Below are 25,144 nucleotides of genomic sequence, written 5' to 3' on the forward strand. Positions count from 1 at the left end.
TGGAGCTGGTTGGCACGTAGTTTTTTATCTGCATGTGGCAGGCGTAACTGCTGTCGAGCAGGTGGGCTGTGAATGAGTGAGCCATGTGCGGTGTTCTATGTTCCAGATTGTGTGAGGAGGCACAGCTTGGAGCTGTTTGGCACGTAGTTTTTTATCTGCATGTGGCAGGAGTAACTGCTGTCGAGCAGGTGGGCTGTGAATGAGTGAGCCATGTGCGGTGTGCCGTGTTCCAGATGGTGTGAGGCGGCACAGCATGGACGACCTGCGCAGCGTGCACGTGCACGTTCCGGGCTCTGGGGGGCTGCCGTGCGTGCACCAGGCCGCCGCGCCGCTCACGCCCGGCGCCCACTACGTGCGGTCCCCGCCAGAGAGCCTCAACAATGGTGCCGCGTTGTTCAGGTGAGTAACACGTGCCCAGCAACCCGCTGTAGACACCAAACATTCTCCGCCTGGGGAGGAAACCGTTGTTTCCAACTCAGTATTTGGCAATGTTGCTGTCAACCGTCTTTGTAAGAGACAATAAACATCGTAATAAATGAGAGTCGTTCAATAGTCAATTCACCAGCAGGTTTAGAAGTTGAACCCAAAAGAACCTTACATTTCCAAAAAGTATTCAAACGAAACAGTTCAAGTATTTTCATCTTAAACCATATCCTGTTAATAGAGTATCTCCAGAAGTTCTGTTTTTTTCCCAGGTTACTGGATTTTTGTAACAAGGAGAACGTCGAGATGATATTCATACTCTTCCCAAAACCTGGGCGAAAAATGAGTAGTAATAGTCTCTGCCGCAGGTGCGATTCGCTGCCATAGCTGTGGCAAATACTGCGTCGTCGTCTTTCACATTACACTATAAAAAATTACAATGAGTTTGAGTCTGGTGTTCATGGCAGCCAATGGCACCACACATCATCATTAGTACCAGCATGGCCTACCATCGTCCGGGCACAAGTGTGTTACATATTTCTGTACGGCTAAGTGGAAGTGAAGAGTTGAACCATCTTGTTGCAACATTAAGTTGTTGGAGCCTTCTTGCAACTGAGGCAGAAACCATAGAGAAAACGTGTCGTGGTAGCAAATGCCTGCAGCCGTTTTCTGCGTGAAAAAGAAGAGGCTGATGGTCTTATTCTTCGACATTGTATAAAACACACTGATCTTTGGCGAATATCGAAGTTCCATTGTGAACCGGGGGTTTCTGTTCCCCAAAAACTAACACTGTGCCAGTTAACTTCAATATTAGCGTGAAACGTTGCTAACTCTCTGATGTGTCGTTGTCAGTCCCCATTCCTGCCAATATCTTGGTGCAGGGGTCAGAGCGCAGAGTAAAACGTCCTGGACCAAGTGCAGTCTGTACTGTTTCACCGCGAATTTTGCGAGCGGTTATTTATGAGATGTGAGACTCATGACTTGCGTGAGTTGTAGATTTCTGAAGGATTCACTGGGACGCTGTTCGATTGTGATCAACATTTGGTTTCCAAATACAGTTGATGTCTTCAGACTGTTGTACGAGACGAAAAAGGGGGCCCTGCTGGATGACTTCTGTTGAAAATGCGTGAGAAATTCTCGTTGAACAGCAGATAGCAATTTTCTTTTTTTGAAAATGAATAACGGCACCATACTATCTTGTGTTGAGGCGTAGTTGCCGTTTTTTACACTCACACTTACTGGTGGCGACAGCCTGAAACAAAATAATTGTGCCCATTCGTAAAAAAACGGCATCCAGAGATATTCTGTTCACAGGTGAAGGCTTCGAAGCGAGTAAGTTGCACTGTTTCGTTTCTATGAATTTTTGAAGGTGTAAAGTCCTCTTGCCGTCACCCTGTATACGTCGAAAAGACCTTTCAGGCTGAAACTTCCTGGCAGATTGAAACTGTGTGCCGGACCGAGAGTCGACCTCATTCTGGAAACATCCCCCAGGCTGTAGCAAAGCCATGTCTCCACACTATCCTTTCTTCCAGGAGTCTTATTTCTGCAAGGTTCGCAGGAGAGCTCCTGTGAACTTTGGAAAGTAGGAGAAGAGGGTACCGGCGGAAGTAAAGCTGTGATGACGGGGCGTGAGTCATGCTTGAGTAGCTCTGATGGTAGAGAACTGGCCAGCGAAAGGCAAAGGTCCCGAGTTCGAGTCTCGGTCCGGCACACAGTTTTAATCTGCCAGTTTTAATCTCTCCGCTGCAGAGTGAAAATCTCATTCTGGAAACCTTTCAGGTCCTTTAAATATGCTGTTTCTTCTGCATATGCGTGACATTTCTAACAATTCAGGCAGCTGGCAGAGCCGTAATGAACCATTAAAATGGCGTCTACGCAAACCACTCATTACGAGCAATGTGTTAACTGAATTCTTGATTAGGGAAAAAGAAACCGCCGTGAACGTTCATAACCGTTTGTGTGCCGTGTATACTAAGAATAAAGTTGATAGAAGTACGATTGGGCGGAGGGTAAAGAGGGTAAAATCGTGAGTATGTGCAGAAGCTGAGTTCCATAGTCGGTAACGTTTTGGTCGTTGGGTAACAGCCACTGCTCACTACATGGTGGAACACGCAGCTCCCATTATTCGTGCAGACAGACCCATCAGAATTCGATGACTGGCTTTACAGCCATTGGTTAGCATTGGAAGTGTGTGTGCAATGACTGAGACTCTTAAATATTTAATGGTATGGTCAAGATGAGTTCTACGAATGCTCACAACAGACGATAGGAAAATTCATTTCATTTGTAGGAGTGTAAGGCCACATGAGACACAGTTTTGCAACGGACGGTTACAGGTGATGAGATCTGGGTGCATCACTTTGAGCTGAAAACAAACTGAGAGTCACTGAAGTGTCACCACCTGCAAACAGTAAAAGAGAAGAAATGCGAGGTACCTCCCTCTCCCGACAAAGCCAGGATTTTTTTGGCACATACTTTGTAGATGATGAGAGCGTAATTCATGCAGTGAAAACATGACTACGAGCAAATAACAATACCTTGCTCCAACAGGCAATACACGCAATTACACAACGCTGTCGTTAAGCCAATATGATGTGATGGAGTCTTGTTGAAAAACAGTACGTGTAAAAGAAATGTACAAAATTGTAACTCTTAAAGATAAATACAGTTGGAAAAAATTGTGGGGCATCACGACTCTTGTATTTTCCACTGACAAGCAAAAACATTATGACCAATATCCATTGGGCTGAATGCTTCTTAGTGGAGTTACGGGCACGCGAGACTGTAAGGAATGTATGTATATAAGTGGAGCAGAAACGAAAGTAGAAACACTATAGCGTCAGTTTTGACCTCAAGGGCAAATCACCTCGGAACGGCGGAGCTGATCAGCTGTTGGCACGCTACAGTCCTGAACGTCTACGGAAAGTAGTTGAAGGGTAAAATGTTGGACAAGCACACATCATGCAAAAAACATAGAGATCACAGGCTTGTCCAGTTTGGTAATCAGGATAGGCGGTGGTCTACGGCAGACCTGGTGTAGGCACAAGTTTTGCGAAGCACACCGTTCAGTGCGCATTGTTGAAGTTGAGACACAACACCAGACGACGACTACCAGTTCTTATATTAACCGAAAAACATTGTCAATTACGATTGCAGTGGGCATGGCATCATCGAGAATTGACTGTGGATAAATGGAAACTTATATATACAAATTAAAGCGACGAATGATAATTTGTACCAAGGTTGGGATTCGAACCCGGGTGCTCACTAGAGAGATACACTAACCACCAAGCCACTCTGGCGCAGTGGCTTTGACAACTGCATGGACTACTCTAGCACGCCTTCCTCAATCCAAACTGTCATTCACGTCTCAGGCCACCTGATATTCCACTTAAACTCGAACAGAATTGCAGAGGCTCACCAGCTGTATTACAATGGCAACTCAGAATCGAACGAAATAAGTCAACCTGCTTGAACCTCAGGTGTAAGTGTTTTAATCAAATGAAACTCACTACACCACCCATGCCTGGGTGTCAAGCCGGATACCCTGTTTCGTTCGACACTGAGTTGGTATTCCACTACAGATGCAGAGCCTCTGCAATACTGTTCGAGTTTAGGTGGAATACTAAGTAAGATGCGACGTAGATGGTAATTTGGATTGAGGAGGAAGGCGAGCTAGTGTAATCTGAACAGCTGTGCTAAACGACTGCGCGAGTGTGGCATAGTGGTCAGTGCATCTGCCTAGTGAGCAGGAGGGCTGGGTTCGAGTCTTTCGTTGCTTCAGTCTGCGTGTGCACATTATAGATGCTTAAGACTTGGAAAGGTTTCCGGAACCATACAGTTTCGCTTGAAACGGAAACGTGTCGCCCCGTCGGATTAATCATGTTTCTCTTTACCTAAGGTATATGGCGTCATCGAGGCTGTTCGAATCCTTACACCGCACCACGGATGCAGGCTGATGGGGTCAGGATTATGCTACGGGGAACATTCAACTTGGCTTCCAAGAAGCGTGTGGTAGTAAGGCACCATGAGAGCTGTAGACTACGTGAAAATGATTGCGGACGACAAGCGTTCCTTCCTGTTTGACGTCTCTCCCTGAGGCGATGGAATCTTCCGGCAGGATAACCAATCGTGCCACAAGGGCACAGTCGTGGCACATTGGTCTGAGCAATATGATTTTCCAATCTCGTTGATTCCTTAGCCACCAGGAGACCTGGGTTTGAATCCTATGGGAAACGTAGTGATTTATCTGATGTCCAAGAGCGCGTGATCATTGGCTTTAGGGCCAAATGTGGAAGCAGTTCCGGAACGGCTAAGTCTGTAAACTGTTCGTATGCCTCCTGTGATTAAAGTTCACCGTTCATAACAAAACTGCGCTATCAAAAACTAGCTCCGATGTAACTGTGCTGCACCACAGGGCATACATGGCAGGGGTGAACGACGGATGCGGCGATGTATACCAGCGACTAGACCTTCCAAGTGTTGCGCAACTGAGCGCCCAGACCAACCAAGGGTTTACCAACAGTGCCTCCTCAACGACTGTTCAGCGTTGGTTGTTGCGTATGCGCCTTCGTAGCGAGCGCCTGGTTCATGCAGCATGTTAATTGCTGATCTCGAGCGAAGAAAGGTGGAATCTGTGCGCCACTGCAGTAACTAGACATCTGCTGAGTGGCGGCAGGTGGCTCTTTCAGGTGTACGGCGTGTACGAGGTGAAACATCTAAAAGCAAACGCCCTGCGGCAATAACTGTCGGAGGAGTCAAGGCAGGAAGACGGAGCGCTCTACATTTACATGTTAATGGATACACTGTAAATCACATTTAAGTGCTTGGCACAATTCTCTATTATTCCAATCTCGTGTAGCGCGCGGAAAGAATGAACACATGTATGTTACCGTACGAACTCTGATTTCCCTTATTTTATCGTGGTGATCGTTTCTCCCTTTGTAGGTAGGTGTCAACAAAATAGTTTTGGATTCGGAAAAGAAAGTTGGTGATTGGAATTTCGTGAGAACATTCCGTCGCAACGAAAAACGCCTTTCTTTTAATTATGTCCATCCCAAATCATGTATCATTTCTGTGACACTCTCTCCCATATTTCGCTATAATAAAAACCGTGCAGGCTTTCTTTGAACTTTTTCGATGTACTCCGTCAGTCCTATCTGGTAAGCATCCCACACCGCGCAACAGTATTCTAAAAGAGGACGGACAAGCGTAGTGTAGGCAGGCTCAAGTGTCCTGCCAATAAAACGCAGCCTTTGGTTAACCTTCCCCACAACTTTTTCTGTGTTCCTTCCAATTTAAGTTGTTCGTAATTGTAATACGCAGGTATATTGTTGAATTTACAGCTTTTAGATTAGACTGATTTATGGTGTAACCGAAGTTTAACGAGTTCCTTTTAGTACTCATGTGGATGACCTCACACTTTTCGTTATTTATGGTTGCCACTTTTCGCACCATTCAGATATTTTTTATAAATCGTTTTGCAGTTTGTTTTGATCTTCTGATGACTTTGTTATTCGATAAACGACAGCGTCATCTGCAAACAACCGAAGGCGACTGCTCAGATTGTCTTCAAAATCGTTTATATAGATAAAGAACAGCAAAGGGCCTGTAGCACTGCCTTGGGGAACGCCAGAAATCACTTCTGTTTTACTCGATGACTTCCCGTCAGTTACTACGAACTGTGACCTCTCTGATAGGAAATCACAAATGCAGTCACATAACTGAGACGATATTCCAAAAGCACGCAATTTCACTACGAGCCGCTTGTGTGTTACAGTATCAAAAGCCTTCCGGAAATCCAGAAATACGGAATCGATCTCAAATCTCTTGTCAATAGCACTCAACAGTTCATATGAACAACGAGCTAGTTGTGTTTCACAGGAATGATGTTTTCTAAACTCATGTTGACTGTGTGTCAATAGACCGTTTTCTTCGAGGTAATTCATAATGTTCGAAAACAATATACGTTCCAAAATCCTGCTTCATATCGACGTTAACGAATGGGCCTGTAATATAGTGGATTACTCCTACTACCTTTCTTGAGTATTGATGTGACCTGTGCAACTTTCCAGTCTTTGGGTACGTACCTTTCGTCGAGCGAACGGTTGTATATGATTGTTAATTATGGAGTTAATGCATCAGCATACTCCGGAAGGAACCTAATTTGTATACAGTCTGGACCAGAAGCCTTTATTTTACTAAGTTATTTAAGTTGCTTCACTACTCCGAGGATATTTACTTCTACGTTACTCATGCTGGCAGCTGTTTTCGATTCTAATTCTGGAATATTTACTTCGTCTTCTTTTGTGAAGGCATTTCGGAAGGCTGTGTTTAGTAACTGCTTTGGCAGCACTGTCTTCGATAGTATCTCCAATGCTATGGCGTAGAGAAGGCATTGATTTTTTGTGAGGTAACGAGGCAAAGTTTGTTGTGGAAACAGTTATAAGCATCTCGCATTGAAGTCCGCACTAAATATCGAGCTTCTGTAAAAGATCGCCTATCTTGGGGATTTTGCGAAAATTTGCCCCGACGTTACAATATGGGGAACGTTTTCATGGCATTCTCTGGGCGATCTCGTCATTCTGGAACGCACAATGGATCAACACAAATATGCATCTATGCTTGGTGACCATTTGCATCCCAGTATGCAGCTTGTTTTTGCTCGGCACGATGGCATTTACCGGCAGAGCAATGTAACTTGTCACACAGCTGGCAGTGCACGCGCATGGTTCGAACAACTGTAGGATGAGTCTGCCGTACTCACCTGGCCATGAACCTCAACGAATGTAAACACAATCGAGACTGTGTAGCACAATCTCGATCAGACTGTTCGCGCCATAGATTGTCAGTGGAGAAACCTCATGCAGCTAGCCACAGCAGTCGGAGTCGTCATGGTTCCACATTCCTGTCGGTAGCTTCCAGAACGTCATTAACTCTCTCCCTGCACGTCTCACAGTGGTCCACCCTGTCCAGTTTCTTATAGGTGGGCACGTTACTGTGACTGGACAGTGTATAATCCTGTGTAGAAGAAGCGGCTACTACGAAAAATCTGGCAATGTGCATTGGTGCTGCCACACTCTTTTAGGGGCTGACTGTAAAGACTGGCTCGGATTTCATTTCTGTTTATGGTCCAGTACGTAGAAAAAGTAATTGATCTTCGTCCTCTCAGCTAAATGTGTGTGGCTTACCCCTTGCCCCTAATTCTGCAACACTTTCCGGCTAAAACGTTTGCTGTGGCTTCCATTCTCCGTTGATGCCATGATCGGGAAGGTAGGAAGATGTTATCCTGAATGAGATTTTCACTGTGCAGCGGAGTGTGCGCTTATATGAAACTTCCTGGCAGATTAAAACTGTGTGCCGGACCGAGATTCGAACTCGGGACCTTTGCCTTTTGCGAGCAAGTGCTCTACCAACAGAGCTACCAAAGCACGACTCACGCCCCGTCCTCACAGCTGTACTTCCGCCAGTACCTCGTCTCCTACCTTCCAAATCTGTCAGGAAGTTTCATATCAGCGCACACTCCGCTGCAGAGTGAAAATATCATTCTGGAAACATCGCCCAGGCTGTGGCTAAGCCATGTCTCCGCAATATCCTTCCTTTCAGGAGTGTTAGTTCTACATGCTTCGCAGGAGAGCTTCTATAAAGTTTGGAAGGTAGGAGACGAGGTACTGGCGGAAGTAAAGCTGTGAGGACGGGGCGTGAGTCGTGCTTGGGTTGCTCAGTTGGTAGAGCACTTGCCCGCGAAAGGCAAAGGTCCCGATTTCGAGTCTCGGCCTGGCACACAGTTTTAATCTGCCAGGAAGTTTCAGAAAGATCTTATGTTAAGCTGTTATGTATCTGTAGACAGCGGAAGGAAGTTGCAGTTCCGACAGCAGGACTGTCACTATCGGTACCATTCCGAGCTGTTGGCTGTCTTTTGACGTAATTCTATTGAGAATAATGCACCGATCCTTCATTTAATACTCGCCTGTTGGGTTGCCTATTCAGTGGCGGAACACATAAATAGCCTACAAACAAGGGAGCCAGGCACTAGTCCGTGCTGTAAGTGGCCCTCAGACAGGAGACGTCAAAGCATGCAGAGCCCGCAAAACCGCCGACAATGCACCGCAGGCCGGCTCCTTCTTTTTACGTTCGCCGTTAAAGGCACCGGCCGGCGGACCCGAGGCCGGCGGGTGCAGGCGCACGCGGCGGGCCGGAGGATTCGCTCGCGCAGCGGCCGCTGTCGGCGGCGCAACACTGCTTGGCAGGCGTCCCGCGCCGCTCGCGCTCTTGGCATTAACCACTGTGCCGCGGATGCCGCAGTCTGCGCCCTATAAAAGCATTAAAATTACCCGAGCAACTGCACTGCTGCTACCATCCCCAAAATACGTCGCACGGCGAAGGAATTATCCGAATGGGACGAAATTCGTGATGTAGTAGGTTGGTACATAAGTTTGATAAACGCAACAGATACACATAACAGACGTTCATCATCACTAATACATTACTGGCCATTAAAATTGCTAGACCACGAAGATGACGTGCTACAGACGCGAAATTAAACCGACAGGAAGAAGACGCTGTGATATGCAGATGATTAGCTTTTCAGATCATTCACACAAGGTTGCCGCCGGTGCCAACAACTACAACCTGCTGACATGAGGAAAGTTTCCAACCGATTTCTCATACACAAACAGCAGTTGACCGGCGTTGCCTGCTGAAACGTTGTTGTGATGCCTATTGTCAGGAGGAGAAATGCGTACCATCACGTTTCCGACTTCGATAAAGGTCGGATTGTAGCCTATCGAGATTGCGGTTCATCGTATCGCGACATTGCTGCTCGCGTTGGTCAAGTTCCAATGACTGTTAGCAGAATATGGACTTGGTGGGTTGAGGAGGGTAATACGGAACATCGTGCTGGATCTCAACGGCCTCGTATCACTAGCAGTCGAGATGACAGGCATCTTATCCGAATGGCTGTAACGGATCGTGCAGCCACGTCTGGATCCCTCAGTCAACAGATGGGGACGTTTGCAAGACAACAACCATCTACACGAACAGTTCGACGACGTTTGCAGCAGCATGGACTATCAGCTTGGAGACTATGACTGCGGTTACCCTTGACGCTGCGTCACAGAAAGGAGCGCCTGCGATGGTGTACTCAACGACGAACTTGAGTGCACGAATGCAAAACGTCATTTTTTCGGATGAATCCAGGTTCTGTTTACAGCATCGCGATGGTCGCATCCTTGTTTGGCTGAATCGGGTGTATTCGACATCGCCATACTTTCGTATCACCCGGCGTGATGCTATGGGGTGCCATTGGTTACACGTCCCGGTCACCTCTTGTTTGCACTGACGGCACTTTGAACACTGGTCGTTACATTTCAGACGCGTTACGACCCGTGGCTCTACCCTTCATTCGATCCCTGCGGAACCTTACATTTCAGCAGGATAATATACGACCGCATGTTGCACGTCCTGTACGGGCCTTTCTGGATACGGAAAATGTTCGACTGCTGCCCTGGCCAGCACATTCTCCAGATCTCCCACCAAGTGAAAACGACTGGTCAATGGTGGCTGAGCAACTGGCTCGTTGCAATACACCAGTCACTACTCTTGATGAACTGTGGTATCGTGTTGTAGCTGCATGGGCAGTTGTACCTGTACACCCCATCGAAGCTCTGTTTGACTCAATTCCCAGGCGTGTAAAGTCCGTTATTACCGCCAGAGGTGTTTGTTCTGGGTAGTGATTTCTCAGGATCTATGTACGCAAATGGCGTGAAAATGTAATGACATGTCAGTTCTAGTATAATATGTTTGGCCAATGAATACCCGTTTATCATCTTCATTTCCTCTTGCTGTAGCAATTTTAGTGGACAGTAGTGTATATTCTCATTCACTATTTACAACAGTCTGCCAACGCTGGGGTAACTTTCCGATTCCGCGAAACACATTTGAACCGTAGTTACATACGAAAAGGAAGATCCTTGAAGGTTGTTCGATAGAGAGCGGTAAAGGTGAAAATTTGTGGGCGCAAGATTAGATGAAAAAGGTGAGTATGGAATGACCTCCAAACCCAACTCCTAATAGCGTTTTTTATCATTCTAACAGAATGCGGGCGGGCGTTATCGTGTAGTGGCTTCATGTCGCGCCATCTTTCGGGTCGTTGTTCTTGTACTGCGTCTGCATGTCGTCACAGTTGCTGACAACAAATGTCAGCAGTGACGGTTACATCACACCATCGCTGTTCAACCACATGCATAACATTATCATTAGTGAATGCGCTCAGGTATTTGTACGGGGAATCGATGCTTTGTTTGGGCTCAGCCATCCGTTCTTTTCGTTATGTTACCATAAAAACACAATTTCTCGTCGGAAAGGAATGGTCGGTGTTGTTCACGAGCCAACTGAGGACCAGCAAGCAGAGATGCACATATGGCCACTGGCTGATTTTTGTGATTTTGGCTCAAATCACGCGGTACCCATTTACCCGATTTTCGAACCTTCTCCATTGCATTCAAAGTTCGCTCTATGGTATATTGATGACCACCACATTCGCCAGTTCTATAGTACACCGACGTGGGTCATTGTGGATTAAAGCGTTAAACGATCTTGATTAAATCCCGAAGGTCTTTCTGAACATGGAGAGTCAGTATTGTCAAAATGATTCTCTTTAAAACAAAGAAAACCATTTTCTTGTCCTGCTCTGTCCAATACCATTATCCCCATATACGGCAGAAATGTTTCTGGGTACCTCTGCTGCTGTCGTCCCTCTATTGAACTCAAACGGAAGAATACGTCGGAGATGTTCGAATTTCTCCACTTGGCACTCTACTTTCTAACGTCCACAACTGCACTTACTATCTCCGACTGACAAAATGACAATGGGTAAACTCAGATACGAATAGCGAACTATGACTAAAAAATGAAAATCAGAAAATAAACCCGTTGCAACCGGAGTATCAACATGTAAAACAAAAACCCTACAGACTTATGGAATTTTGTGGTAAGTTCTATGGGAACAAACTGCTAATGTCATCGGTCCCTAGACTTACACTCTACTTAATCTAACTTAAACTAACTTGCTAACGACAACACACACACCCATGCCCAAGGGAGGACTCGAACCTCCAACAGGGGGAACCGTGTGAACCGTGGCAAGGCTCCCCAAGACCGCACGGCTACCCAACGCGGCTACAGACTTATGCACCAACCCAATAATAAACAAACAAACAAATGATTACACTTTCAGAAAGAATTAGATGATTTGGCTCGTTAGATCGGCAAAATCCAGAGATGGTTGGAGGGCTTTTCCTACAGTGTTCCTAACGTTCTCAATCGGAGAGAGATCCGAGGATCTTGCTGGCCAAGATAGGGTTTGTCAAGCAGCACGACAAGCAGTACAAACACTCGCCGTGAGAGGAAGGGCACTAACTTGCTGAAATGTAAGCCCGGGATGGCATCCCATGTATTTGATTGTATTTGTCTTTGTATTGGTGTATTTACACTCCTGGAAATGGAAAAAAGAACACATTGACACCGGTGTGTCAGACCCACCATACTTGCTCCGGACACTGCGAGAGGGCTGTACAAGCAATGATCACACGCACGGCACAGCGGACACACCAGGAACCGCAGTGTTGGCCGTCGAATGGCGCTAGCTGCGCAGCATTTGTGCACCGCCGCCGTCAGTGTCAGCCAGTTTGCCGTGGCATACGGAGCTCCATCGCAGTCTTTAACACTGGTAGCATGCCGCGACAGCGTGGACGTGAACCGTATGTGCAGTTGACGGACTTTGAGCGAGGCGTATAGTGGGCATGCGGGAGGCCGGGTGGACGTACCGCCGAATTGCTCAACACGTGGGGCGTGAGGTCTCCACAGTACATCGATGTTGTCGCCAGTGGTCGGCGGAAGGTGCACGTGCCCGTCGACCTGGGACCGGACCGCAGGGACGCACGGATGCACGCCAAGACCGTAGGATCTTACGCAGTGCCGTAGGGGACCGCACCGCCACTTCCCAGCTAATTAGGGACACTGTTATTCCTGGGGTATCGGCGAGGACCATTCTCCATGAAGCTGGGCTACGGTCCCGCACACCGTTAGGCCGTCTTCCGCTCACGCCCCAACATCGTGCAGCCCGCCTCCAGTGGTGTCACGACAGGCGTGAATGGAGGGACGAATGGAGACGTGTCGTCTTCAGCGATGAGAGTCGCTTCTGCCTTGGTGCCAATGATGGTCGTATGCGTGTTTGGCGCCGTGCAGGTGAGCGCCACAATCAGGACTGCATACGACCGAGGCACACAGGGCCAACAACCGGCATCATGGTGTGGGGAGCGATCTCCTACACTGGCCGTACACCTCTGGTGATCGTCGAGGGGACACTGAATAGTGCACGGTACATCCAAACCGTCATCGAACCCATCGTTCTACCATTCCTAGACCGGCAAGGGAACTTGCTGTTTCAACAGGACAATGTACGTCCGCATGTATCCCGTGCCACCCAACGTTCTCTAGAAGGTGTAAGTCAACTACCCTGGCCAGCAAGATCTCCGGATCTGTCCCCCATTGAGCATGTTTGGGACTGAATGAAGCGTCGTCTCACGCGGTCAGCACGTCCAGCACGAACGCTGGTCCAACTGAGGCGCCAGGTGGAAATGGCATGGCAAGCCGTTCCACAGGACTACATCCAGCATCTCTACGATCGTCTCCATGGGAGAATAGCAGCCTGCATTGCTGCGAAAGGTGGATATACACTGTACTAGTGCCGACATTGTGCATGCTCTGTTGCCGGTGTCTATGTGCCTGTGGTTCTGTCATTGTGATCATGTGATATATCTGACCCCAGGAATGTGTCAATAAAGTTTCCCCTTCGTGGGACAATGAATTCACGGTGTTCTTATTTCAATTTCCAGGAGTGTATATTGTAGCCGAAGAAGAAGACGATGCATGTTGTATGGTTAGGAAATTAGTGTAGGAGTATGACTTGTGGGGTATCGAGCCAAATGTTGGAAAAACGCTGCATATGTTCAGAGGATTGGAAAGGAGTGGTTTAAAAACGGAGAAGGAAATTATTAATGTTACGGACTCATATAAGTACTTGGACGTAACATTAACAGTGGACTGAAAGTATGTTCAAAATGCACAGGATAAAATAACAAAGCAACAGACCGACGTCAAGACTATAAGCCGAAAGTGTACGTCTTAGCGATGACCCTTTTTTAAAACGAGAACCAACTGTGCTTTTTCAGATCACTACGAACCAGTCGCTCCTCTAGTACCCTACAGTACACTGCGGCTAGAAGACGAGTAAGCTCTTTCGTGTACTTTATATACAGTATAATCGTATTTGTCCTCTGTTGGGGGATCTTAGTTGCATTTCTCTTGCCTTGTCACTTATTTCAAAACCTGTCACCTTGACGTTCTTCCGACGGTTTAAAGGAGGGCCCACAGTACGGATTAATTCAGTTCTCTGGAAGTTGTATCAGCGCTACTACGGACGCTACGCAGCATTACTTTAAAGTGGGTGCAAACCTCTTACGTGACTTCACGTCGTACTGTTTTCTTAAGTTCTATTTATGCTACTGTACTTAAAAGTAGGGAATTTGTTCTGTTAAATTTCCTGATCAAAGATTGGTTTTGACTGACGTTATCTTTGTCTTCTCTACAGAGTTTGAACTTCACAGCCTCTGTCTCACTTAGTACTCAACATTCCCTCTGAAACGCCACCAAGAGCCACGTGTGCGATATGCTGTTCGTCTTTTATATCCCCCGCTCAGTCACTAACTATTTAAAAAGTCTGTAAATACGTAACATTAGCTCGGAATGACATGTTCATCTGTGTGGTGACGAGTCAGAATATTCATATCACTACATTTGAAGGTAGGACGTGAGGCGGAAAATTTTTCTTTTCTGCAGGATGAAAGAGACGAAGGTTTGGTACAGTGGAGGAGATTCAACAGGATCACAGATTCTACTAAACACCGTAAGAAAGATTTCCAGTGTACATTTCAAAAGTGCCGTAAGTGTTGGAACCTGTTTACCTGTTCGCAAGAGGACTACTTTGAAGGTGGTAGTGTATATTACGATCTAGGTAAGACGTAATAATTTTAATTAACGTATCTCAGGTACTTTTGGGCGCCAGTCTCGTATCTTCGGAAGGGAAGTAGGAGGTTCTACGGCTGCCAGCTCACACTCGGTGGTGACTGACGATAGAATGAAGTTACAGGATCTGCATCTACATACTAACTTTGCAAAGCGCATAGCAGAAGGTACTTCCCATTATACCAGTTATTAGGGCTCTTCTCGTTCCATTCACGTATGTAAAGCAGAAATATTTGCTCTTCTAAACGCCTTCACTGTAATTAATCCTACCTTGTCCTCGCGATCTCTACTGCTGCGGTACGTGGGGACTGCAATACATCCCTGAAATCTTCATTTACAGCTGGATCTTGAAACTTCGTAGGAATGCCTTCACGGGACAGTTTTGCGACTTTGTTCATGCATATGTCATTTCAGTGTTCTCAGAATCTCGACCTAGCTGTCCCATTGGGCAAACGAACCCATGTATAATCGTTCTGCCGTTCATTTAATACGCTCAATATCCCGTGATAGTCCTGTGTTGTACGAATACTACACACTAGGACAATATTCTAGCATGACCCGCAACGAGTGTTCTGTAAACGATCTCCTTTAATAGTGACTGCATTGTCCTAGTATTCTGCCAAAGAACCGAAGTCTGCTTCCTGATTGACCTATGACTGAGCCAGCAAACCCCTACAAATTATTACACCCAGCTATTGGTATGAGTTGACCAATTTTGTTTTGTGAACGGCACAATTTCACATTCCTGGTAGTCTAAAGAAAATTGCCAGTCTTTCCGTCACTTTCAGATGTTATCAAGACCTGGCTAAATACTTATGCAGCTTGTTTTAGACGGTACTACGTTACAGACAGCTATAACATCAGTGAAATGTGTGATGCGGTTGTTTTCAAGATTATTAATTTACATCATGAACAGCAAGGGTCACACCACTCTTCCACAAGCCTCACCTGACACTACTATTAACGGCGGTCTTCAAGAAGTAAGTTACACGTTATTTCGGCAAGCCAAGTAACTTTTATTGAATGCTGCACCTGACTTCAAAGTGGCACGGATATGTGACAATACTTTTCGACACAGTCACAAAGTCCACGTAAACATCGGTCGGAAGGCTCTACCGGTCACTCAGTTCCTTGACAAGACACGTAAGATGAACATTAACAAAAGAAAAACAAAGGTAATGGAACGTAGTGAATTAAATTGGGCGTTGTTGGGGGATGCTACGTTTGTTACCGGTAGGTTCGAACAACACGCTAGTGTTACGAAGAACAGGAATCCCTGCAGGGAAAGCGACGTTCTTTTCGAGAAACGCTATTGAGAAAATTTAGATAACCAGCATTGAAGGTACCTGCAGAGCAATTCTAGTGCACCTTTTAGCTTGTTTTAGACGGTACTACGTTACAGACAGCTATAACATCAGTGAAATGTGTGATGCGGTTGTTTTCAAGATTATTAATTTACATCATGAACAGCAAGGGTCACACCACTCTTCCACAAGCCTCACCTGACACTACTATTAACGGCGGTCTTCAAGAAGTAAGTTACACGTTATTTCGGCAAGCCAAGTAACTTTTATTGAATGCTGCACCTGACTTCAAAGTGGCACGGATATGTGACAATACTTTTCGACACAGTCACAAAGTCCACGTAAACATCGGTCGGAAGGCTCTACCGGTCACTCAGTTCCTTGACAAGACACGTAAGATGAACATTAACAAAAGAAAAACAAAGGTAATGGAACGTAGTGAATTAAATTGGGCGTTGTTGGGGGATGCTACGTTTGTTACCGGTAGGTTCGAACAACACGCTAGTGTTACGAAGAACAGGAATCCCTGCAGGGAAAGCGACGTTCTTTTCGAGAAACGCTATTGAGAAAATTTAGATAACCAGCATTGAAGGTACCTGCAGAGCAATTCTAGTGCACCAACATACATTTCGCGAAAGGACCACAGGTATAGGATACGAGAAACTATGGCTGTTACGGAGGTAATAAAGAGTCGTTCTTCTCTCGTTGTGTTTTCCAGTGGAACAGAACAGAAAATGACTAGTAGTGGTCCAAGTCTCCTCCGCCACGCCTGTGGAGTATGTACGTAGATGTAGGTGTGGATGAATCAGACCAGGAAATGAGAAACTGGAAGTAGTATATGAGTTTCTCTGTTTCAGCAGCACGATAAATGATGATATAAAATGCAGACTGACTGTAGCAATGAAATCATTTCATAAAAAGATAAATTTGTTAATCTAATACAGGGTGAACATTTAATAAAACCGAAAAACTGCAGAAACGGATTCCTCAATGGAAATGGAGTAAAAAAGGTCTTATGAACAAGTGTCCGGGAATGCATCATTCCAGTGCTAGACAGCACTGAGACACGCGCGGTGTGTTCCTTATATGCCGCAGACTGTGTGATTGACGCAGAGAACTGGAAGCAGCAGAACGGTCCGGTATTCATATCGGGAACAAGCCGAGACGGTGTTTGTGTACGGTCAAGCACTCGAGAAGTAGCACACCTATACCAGGACAAGTACCCTCACAGGCACGAACCACATCACAAAACATTTAAAGTCCTTTTTGGGCGTTTGCATGACTATGGGTCCTCGCCGACAGACGAACGTGCAGGGAGATGGTGGACTGCGTGGACACCACATTCGGAGGGATCGGTTTCTAAAGGATACGCTGCCTCTCGACCGTTTCCATCTGCTTGGCGGTGCACAAATACCATCTCGCTTGTTACAGGCATGAATACCGGGCCATTACAGGCATGAATACCGGGCCATTCTGCTGCTTGCAGTATGCTGCGTCCATCACGCAGCCCGCAATACACAAGTAACACACGGCGCGTGGTCAGAGGAAATTTCATTAGCCAGCGCCTTCTACCGTGGCAAGGATATATTCATAGATCTTTCCTTCCTCCGCCAGTAATCCGTCCCTGCAGTTCCATCCTGTATAAATTAATATCCACCCTGTATAAATTTAAGCTTTAGGAACTCTTTCCTGAGGGTATTTGTTTCGTGTGCCACTTTTCACAGGTGTAAAATATCAACGAGAAACAGTTCAGACCAGGTGAGATTATTTCAGTGCTGTTGCTGGGACAGTGCGTTTTCAATCAATAGGCACATTCAGTTAAGAATAAACTCGCAAACTGAGATCACGGTTCAGCATCAGCTGTAAAATATTTCAGAACAAATGAAAGTTTGTGCCGGACCAGGAGTCGAAACAGGATTTCTCTCTTTGTTGCGAGCGGAAAATCCGGGTTCAAGTCCCGGTGTGGCACAAATTTTCATTTTCCTGAAATATTCTGCAGCTGATGCGGGACCATAACTGCAGTTTGTGAACTCGAAGAGAATAGGACGTTTTGAAATGTGGTCTTACAGATGTATGTTGAAGGATAGATGAGGGGATCGCTTAACGAACCTGAGCAGTTCTCTTAGGTTGTTCGCAGATGATGCTGTAATTTACCGTCTAGTAAGGTCATCCGAAGATCAGTATCAGTTGCAAAGCGATTTAGAAAAGATTGCTGTATGGTGTGGCAGGTGGCAGTTGACGCTAAATAACGAAAAGTGTGAGGTGATCCACATGAGTTCCAAAAGAAATCCGTGGAATTCGATTACTCGATTAATAGTACAATTCTCAAGGCTGTCAATTCAACTAAGTAACTGGGTGTTAAAATTAAGAACAACTTCAGTTGGAAAGACTACATAGATAATATTGTGGGGAAGGCGAGCCAAAGGTTGCGTTTCATTGGCAGGACACTTAGAAGATCCAACATGTCCACTGCACTCGTTCGTCCTCTGTTAGAATATTGCTGCGCGGTGTGGGATCCTTACCAGGTGGAAATGACGGAGGACATCGAAAGGGTGCGAAAATGGCAGCTCGTTCTGTATTATCACGTAACAGAGCACGCGAAAGAACTTGCCACCCTTCTAACAGCCGTGTACCGCAAATCTCTAGAGGAACGGAAGGTTCCAAATGATTGGAAAAGAGCACAGGTAGTCCCAGTCTTCAAAAAGGATCGTCGAGCAGATGCGCAAAGCTATAGACCTATATCTCTGACGTTGATCTGTTGTAGAGTTTTAGAACTTTTTTTTTGCTCGAGTATCATGTCGTTTTTGGAAACCCAGAATCTACTCTGTAGGAATCAACATGGATTCCGGAAACAGCGATCGAGTGAGACCCAACTCGCTTTATTTGTTCATGAGACCTAGAAATTATTAGATACAGGCTCCCAGGTAGATGCTATTTTCCTAGACTTACGGAAGGCGTTCGATACAGTTCCGCACTGTCGCCTGATAAACAAAGTAAGAGCCTACGGAATATCAGACCAGCTGTGTGGCTGGATTGAAGAGTTTTTAACAAACAGAACACAGCATGTTGTTATCAATAGAGAGACGTCTACAGACCTTAAAGTAACCTCTTGCGTGCGACTGGGGAGTGTTATGGGACAATTGCTTTTCACAATATATATAAATGACCTAGTAGATAGTGTCGGAAGTTCCATGCGGCTTTTCGCGGATGATGCTGTAGTATACAGAGAAGTTGCAACATTAGAAAATTGTAGCGAAATGCAGGAAGATCTGCAGCGAATAAGCACTTGGTGTAGGGAGTGGCAACTGACCCTTAACGTAGACAAATGTAATGTATTGCGAATACATAGAAAGAAGGATCCTTTATTGTATGATTATATGATAGCGGAACAAACACTGGTAGCAGTTACTTCTGTTAAATATCTGGGAGTATGCGTGCGGAACGATTTGAAATGGAATGATCATATAAAATTAATTGTTGATAAGGCGGGTACCAGGTTGAGATTCATTGGGAGAGTCCTTAGAAAATGTAGTCCATCAACAAAGAAGGTGGCTTACAAAACACTCGTTCGACCTATACTTGAGTATTGCTCATAAGTGTGGGATCCGTACCAGATCGGGTTGACGGAGGAGATAGAGAAGATCCAAAGAAGAGCGGCGCGTTTCGTCACAGAGTTATTTGGTAACCGTGATAGCGTTACGGAGATGTTTAGCAAACTCAAGTGGCAGACTCTGCAAGAGAGGCGCTCTGCATCGTGATGTAGCTTGCTCGCCAGGTTTCGAGAGGGTGCGTTTCTGGATGAGGTATCAAATATACTGCTTCCCGCTACTTATACCTCCCGTGGAGATAACGAATGTAAAATTAGAGAGATTCGAGCGCGCACGGAGGCTTTCAGACAGTCGTTCTTCCCGCGAACCATACGCGACTGGAACAGAAAAGGGAGGTAATGACAGAGGCACGTAAAGTGCCCTCCGCCACACGCCGTTGGGTGGCTTGCGGAGTATGAATGTAGATGTAGATGTAGATGAACAGGGGAGAGAGTGTGGCAGATTTGATACGCGAATTGGGATGGAAGTCATTACAGCAATGACGTTTTTCGTCGCAGCGAGATCTTTTTACGAAATTTCGGTCACCAACTTTCTCTTGCGAATGCGAAAATATTTTGTTGAGCCACACCTACATAGGTAGGAATGATCATGAAAATAAAATACGAGGAATCAGAGCTCGAACAGAAAGGTTTAGATGTTCGTTTTTCCCGCGCGCTGTTAGGGAGTGGAATGGTAGAGAGATAGTATGATTGTGGTTCGATGAACCCTCTGCCAAGCACTTAAATGTGAATTGCAGAGTAGTCATGTGGATGTAGATGAATGAGGAACACCGAATCAAACTGGGAAAAAAGGAAATTTGTGGCCCCGAATAAATCTATTGATCAGTTGATAAGACATATTATGACACGTGTAGGTTGGTTCAAAAGGCTCTGAGCACTGTGGGACGTAAACATCTAAGATCATCAGTACCCTAGGACTTAGAACTATTTAAACCTAACTAACCTAAGGACATCACACACAGCCATGCCCGAGGCAGGATTCGAACCTGCGACCGTAGCGGTCGCCCGGTTCCATACTGAAGCGCCTAGAACCGATCGGCCACATTGACCGGCACACGTGAAGGAATCGTCAGTTTAGTATTGGAGGAAAGTATTAGTGATACAAATTGTAGAGAGAGAGACCAAGAGATGAATGCAGTAAGCAGATTCAGAAGAATGTAGGTTTTGTAAATTATAGATTGCAGCGATCAGTCGTCCTTTTTAAATTTTATTGTGCAGATCTAGATTTCGGCTAGTAGCTAGCCATTCTCAATGCACTATTATTTTCGCTCAATGCATGTAATGTCTGTTCGTCGGGCTTCATCCACAGTTCATTGAGCAAAAATAATGGTGCATTGAGAATGCCTAGGTTCTAGCCGAAATCTAGATCTGCACAGTAAAATTTAAAAAGGACGACTGATAGCTAAAATCTCTTATTTACAAGTCAATATAACAGTCGCTGAGTGCAACAGCTTTCTGAATAGAAGGTAACCTGATGAAGAAGGTAGGTTTTTCGGAGAGCCAGAGTTCTGCACAGCATACAGAGCTGTGTCAAACCAGCCCTTGGAATGACGACCAAAACAACAACAACAACAACAACAACAACAATAGCAATAATAACAACAGAAATCTGTCCCTTTGTCACGAAGCCCTTGGAGACTCGCTGTGTGAAAGTACTCATCGTTCGAAAATTTGCTGTTGCTGCGAATCAGTTTCTCGATGGCCTGGACCTAGACGTATTTTGCCGATGTCGATGGCGTTCCTCTCTGATCAGGATCACCAACTACTATGCGGGCTTTGTCAAATTGTTGACACCACTCCAGCAGGCCTGTGTGGCCGAGCGGTTCTAGGCGCTTCAGTCTGGAACCGCGCGACCGCTACGGTCGCAGGTTCGAATCCTGCCTCGGGCATGGCTGTGTGTGATGTCCTTAGGTTAGTTAGATTTAAGTGATTCTAAGTCCTAGGGGACTGATGACCTCAGATGTTAAGTCCCAGAGCCATTTGGGCCAGCACCACTCCAGTGCGGCTGGGGGCGACATTACATTTGGTCCATATACTGCTAGAGTTTCACAGTGAATCTGTGAGCAATTCAGAAGTTTTCCGCGAAAGAATCGTACTGCCCCGCATACTTCAACTTTGGAGTACGTTTTCAGTTGCCGCACCATTTCACTTGCACACTGTTATACATACCGCAGCAATACTGTTTGCAAGAAACCCGTAACATCTCTTCTGACAATGGTCACTAGTGAGACGGCATAGGTATCTTCCTTTCAGGTCCCGTCGATATCTCTCGATCCAAGACAACATACGGCGACCCCTCAACCAAGAAATTGTCGGTCCAGATAGAAAACTGCGCTTGATACACCACGCGACTGTAGTTTCGCCACAGTGAGGAAATGCCCAGTGGAGGCGCAGCAGCGGGCTGGAGCGCCTGCACCCTGCAACGTGAGAGCAGATCCGCACTCCCGCGACCTCGGTGCTCGCCCGTATCGACCGGCAGACCGCGCCTTCCCGCTTTTACGTGCCTCTCAAGGCTCGCCGTTGTGCTGCTTTGCGGATGTTGCTCACGAAACGTTTCTGTGCACTGCTGCGATACAGCGTAATCGTGTCCGGCGACGAAATAATCTCCATTCGAAAACTCTCTGTCCGCCCTAACTTCGGCCTTTTATCGCCACGGCCAATACTCGTGGAGTGCTCGAAATTTATGGCGAGAATGCGTAATGTGCTGTTTTAACATTTAGGTTAGCACAGCTTTTTGCACATTCGGTGGATCAAATTTGTGACAACTTGCTGTAATGTGGCTCGCTTCAAGGGGTTTACATATGCAGAGAGGTCCAGAAAAATGTAGACACTCTTTGATATCAGTGTAACAAAATGACAACCCGTTTCAGTTCTTGGACGGGGGGAAGGTTATTACATGTCTTGAAAGTGACCGCGTCTAGCAGCCAAACAATGTCGATGTCTCTGAACTGTTGACCGAAGTACGGCTGTCAGCGTTGCCGGTGTACCGTTTTCAAGGTCCTCCAGTAGGTAGAACTCAAGAAGTGTAAGATCTGGAGACCGTGCTGGGTGCTCAACAGCTTCTCTTCAACCTGTCCATAGTCCAAGTACACTCATGCTGATAAATGCTGATACTTAGTGAAACAATGCTGTTGTGGGTGGTTTGCGGGTTTAAATCACGTCGAGGTATGACCGTGCGGTGCACTTGACCTGCGCTCGTTGCACGTTGGCGCTGGCAGCAGTCCACATACGCAGAGGTGTGTCGGCTCATGTCAGAGTGCGGTGCAGCGAGTATGTGTGCAGACGTTTTCAGACGTGCTAATGGTGACTGTGTGTTGAAAATGGCTCAAAGAACACATATTGATGACGTTATGAGAAGTAGAATACTAGGGCAACGGGACGCTGCTCAGACACAGCAGGTCGTAGCACGGGCCCTCCGTGTGCCACAAAGTGTGATCTGAAGATTATAGCAACGATTCCAGCAGATAGGAAACGTGTCCTGGCGCCACAGTACGGGACGTTAACAGAGTACAACACCACAAGACGACCGATATCTTACCATCAGTGCCCGCAGATGGGCACGGAGTACTGCAGCTAGCCTTGCTCGGAACCTTACTGCAGCCACTGGAACAGTTGTCTCCAGACACACAGACTACAGACGACTGAACAGACATCGTTGATTTTCCCGGTGACCTGCAAGCTGCATTCCACGGCCCCCTGGTCACAGGAGAGCCCGTAAAGCCTGGTGTCAAGAACACAGTACATGGTCATTGGAACAGTGATCCCAGGTTATGTTCACGGACGAGTTCAGGTATAGTCTGAACACTGATTCTCGCCGGGTTTTCATCTGGCATGAAGCAGGAACCAGATACTAATCCCTTAATGCCCTTGAAAGGGACCTGTATGGAGGTCGTTGTTTGATATAGTGGGGTGGGATTGTGATTGGCGGACCTACACCCTTGCATCTCTTTGACAGAGGAACTGTAACAGGTCAGGTGCATTGGGAAATCGTTTTGCACCAGTATGTCCACCTTTTCAGGGTTGCAGTGGGTCCCACCTTTCTCCTGATGGACGATAACGTACGGCCCCACCGAGTTGCCGACGTTGAGGAGTACCTTGAAACAGAAGATATCAGGTGAACGGAGTGGCCTGCCTGTTCTCCAGACCTAAACCCCATCGAGCACGACTGGGATTCTCTCGGTCGACGTATCGCTGCACGTCTTCAAACCCCTACGACACTTCAGGGGCTCCGGCAGGCACTGGTTCAAGAATGGGAGGCTATACCCCAGCAGCTGCTTGACTGCTTGATTCAGAGTATACCAATCCGTTGTGCGTCCTGTGTACGTGTGCATGGTGATCATATCTTATATTGATGTCGAGGTACATGCGCAGGAAACAGTGGCGTTATGTAGCACATGTCTTTTGGGACGGTTGTCTCAACTTATCACCAATGCCGTGGACTTACAGATCTTTGTCTGTGTTCCCTATGTGCCTATGCTGTTAGCGCCAGTTTTGTGTAGTGCCACGTCGTGTGGCACCACATTCTGCAATTATCCTTATTTTATGACCATGAGTGTAGATTTTCGTCCGAGTAGGCTATGACATCTCTGTGGTAGTGAGCCGGAGCGCCATCTTGTTGCGAGTAGAATCTTTCATTTCCAAGCACTTCTCAGATGCAGGTAAAATCGACGATTCGAGCATATGAAGATACACCTCACCAGTTACGGTACTTTCAAAGAAGACTGGGCCCACATCACACGTTAACACCCAGTAGATTGACATTCTTGACCACGTGAATGTGAGGATTCTAAGGAGCCCAGTACAAGCAGCTGTGGCGGTAAACAGTGCTATTCGGTTTGAACTGTGCCTCGTCGGACCTGATAATCACTCCTTCGAACCGTTCATCCTCGCGAAGCGCGCCTCCAAGCCACTCGCAGTAGCCCATCCTTCTATCCGGATCGTCCTCCTGCACAGCGCGCAGCGATCTCGAATGTACACTTTCCGCTTCAGAATTCGTCGTACGCTTGGCCTGCTTACCCCGCATTCACGTCCATCCTGCTTTACAGATTTTTGGTATGGCTAGTAAAGTGTAGCAACACAGCAGCACTGAATGCTTGAGTCGAAGATGTTTTTGGTCGGTCAGATCGTTTCTGTTACCGCATAATGGTTGCGAAAATACGTTTCAGGGCCAAAAGTGTTAACAGGGGCCACAATATGGCCACCAAAGGGACAAAAGCTAACTAATTTGAAGTAAGTGTCGTTCTCCTGCATTTGCATTCCACAAGCAGAAAAGTTAGCATGAGAAAGAAATCTCAGGCTTTGTGGTTGCGTTATTTTTCAGTGAATGAAATGATTTCGATATTTTAACTCGTGAATTTATGCTGGGTGCATTAGAAAAACTACCCAAAACCGGACTAATATTCTGTTTTTGATTTTTAAAAAATATTAAGATGGGATGTTTTCGAAGACGCATAATATTTGCTCTATAAAGGGGTGCACCGTTTACATTTTTCTCTTAGAACAAGTCATTAGAAGTTATTATGAAAAATTGATTTCAAAAACCTGACACTGAACTTAGAGAGTTTGAAAAATAATTCCGAAAATCGTACCCCTTTAAAAATAGTGAAAATAACACTAAAAAAATTAGAAAAGGGCAGTAAATCTGAGAAAACGTAACCTAGTTTCACAGTAAAATCATAAAACGTCTTGCAGAAGGTTAAAGGAATTTTCTGTGTTTACTTTGCTG

General features: G+C 46.2%; 1 protein-coding gene across 1 annotated transcript in view; it reads left to right on the forward strand.

Moving 5' to 3' along the window:
* The window catches only part of LOC126278033 (ATP-binding cassette sub-family G member 4-like), a 448,565-nt gene that overhangs the window by 87,645 nt on the left and 335,776 nt on the right, over positions 1 to 25,144 (forward strand). Inside the window, exon 2 of the mRNA XM_049977774.1 lies at positions 234 to 399. Within this exon, the coding sequence (XP_049833731.1) occupies positions 254 to 399 (146 nt within the window). The 5' untranslated portion in view covers positions 234 to 253. The remainder of the gene's footprint in view (positions 1 to 233; positions 400 to 25,144) is intronic.

Source organism: Schistocerca gregaria, chromosome 6 (assembly GCF_023897955.1).
Source record: "Schistocerca gregaria isolate iqSchGreg1 chromosome 6, iqSchGreg1.2, whole genome shotgun sequence".
Lineage (NCBI taxonomy): Eukaryota > Metazoa > Arthropoda > Insecta > Orthoptera > Acrididae > Schistocerca > Schistocerca gregaria.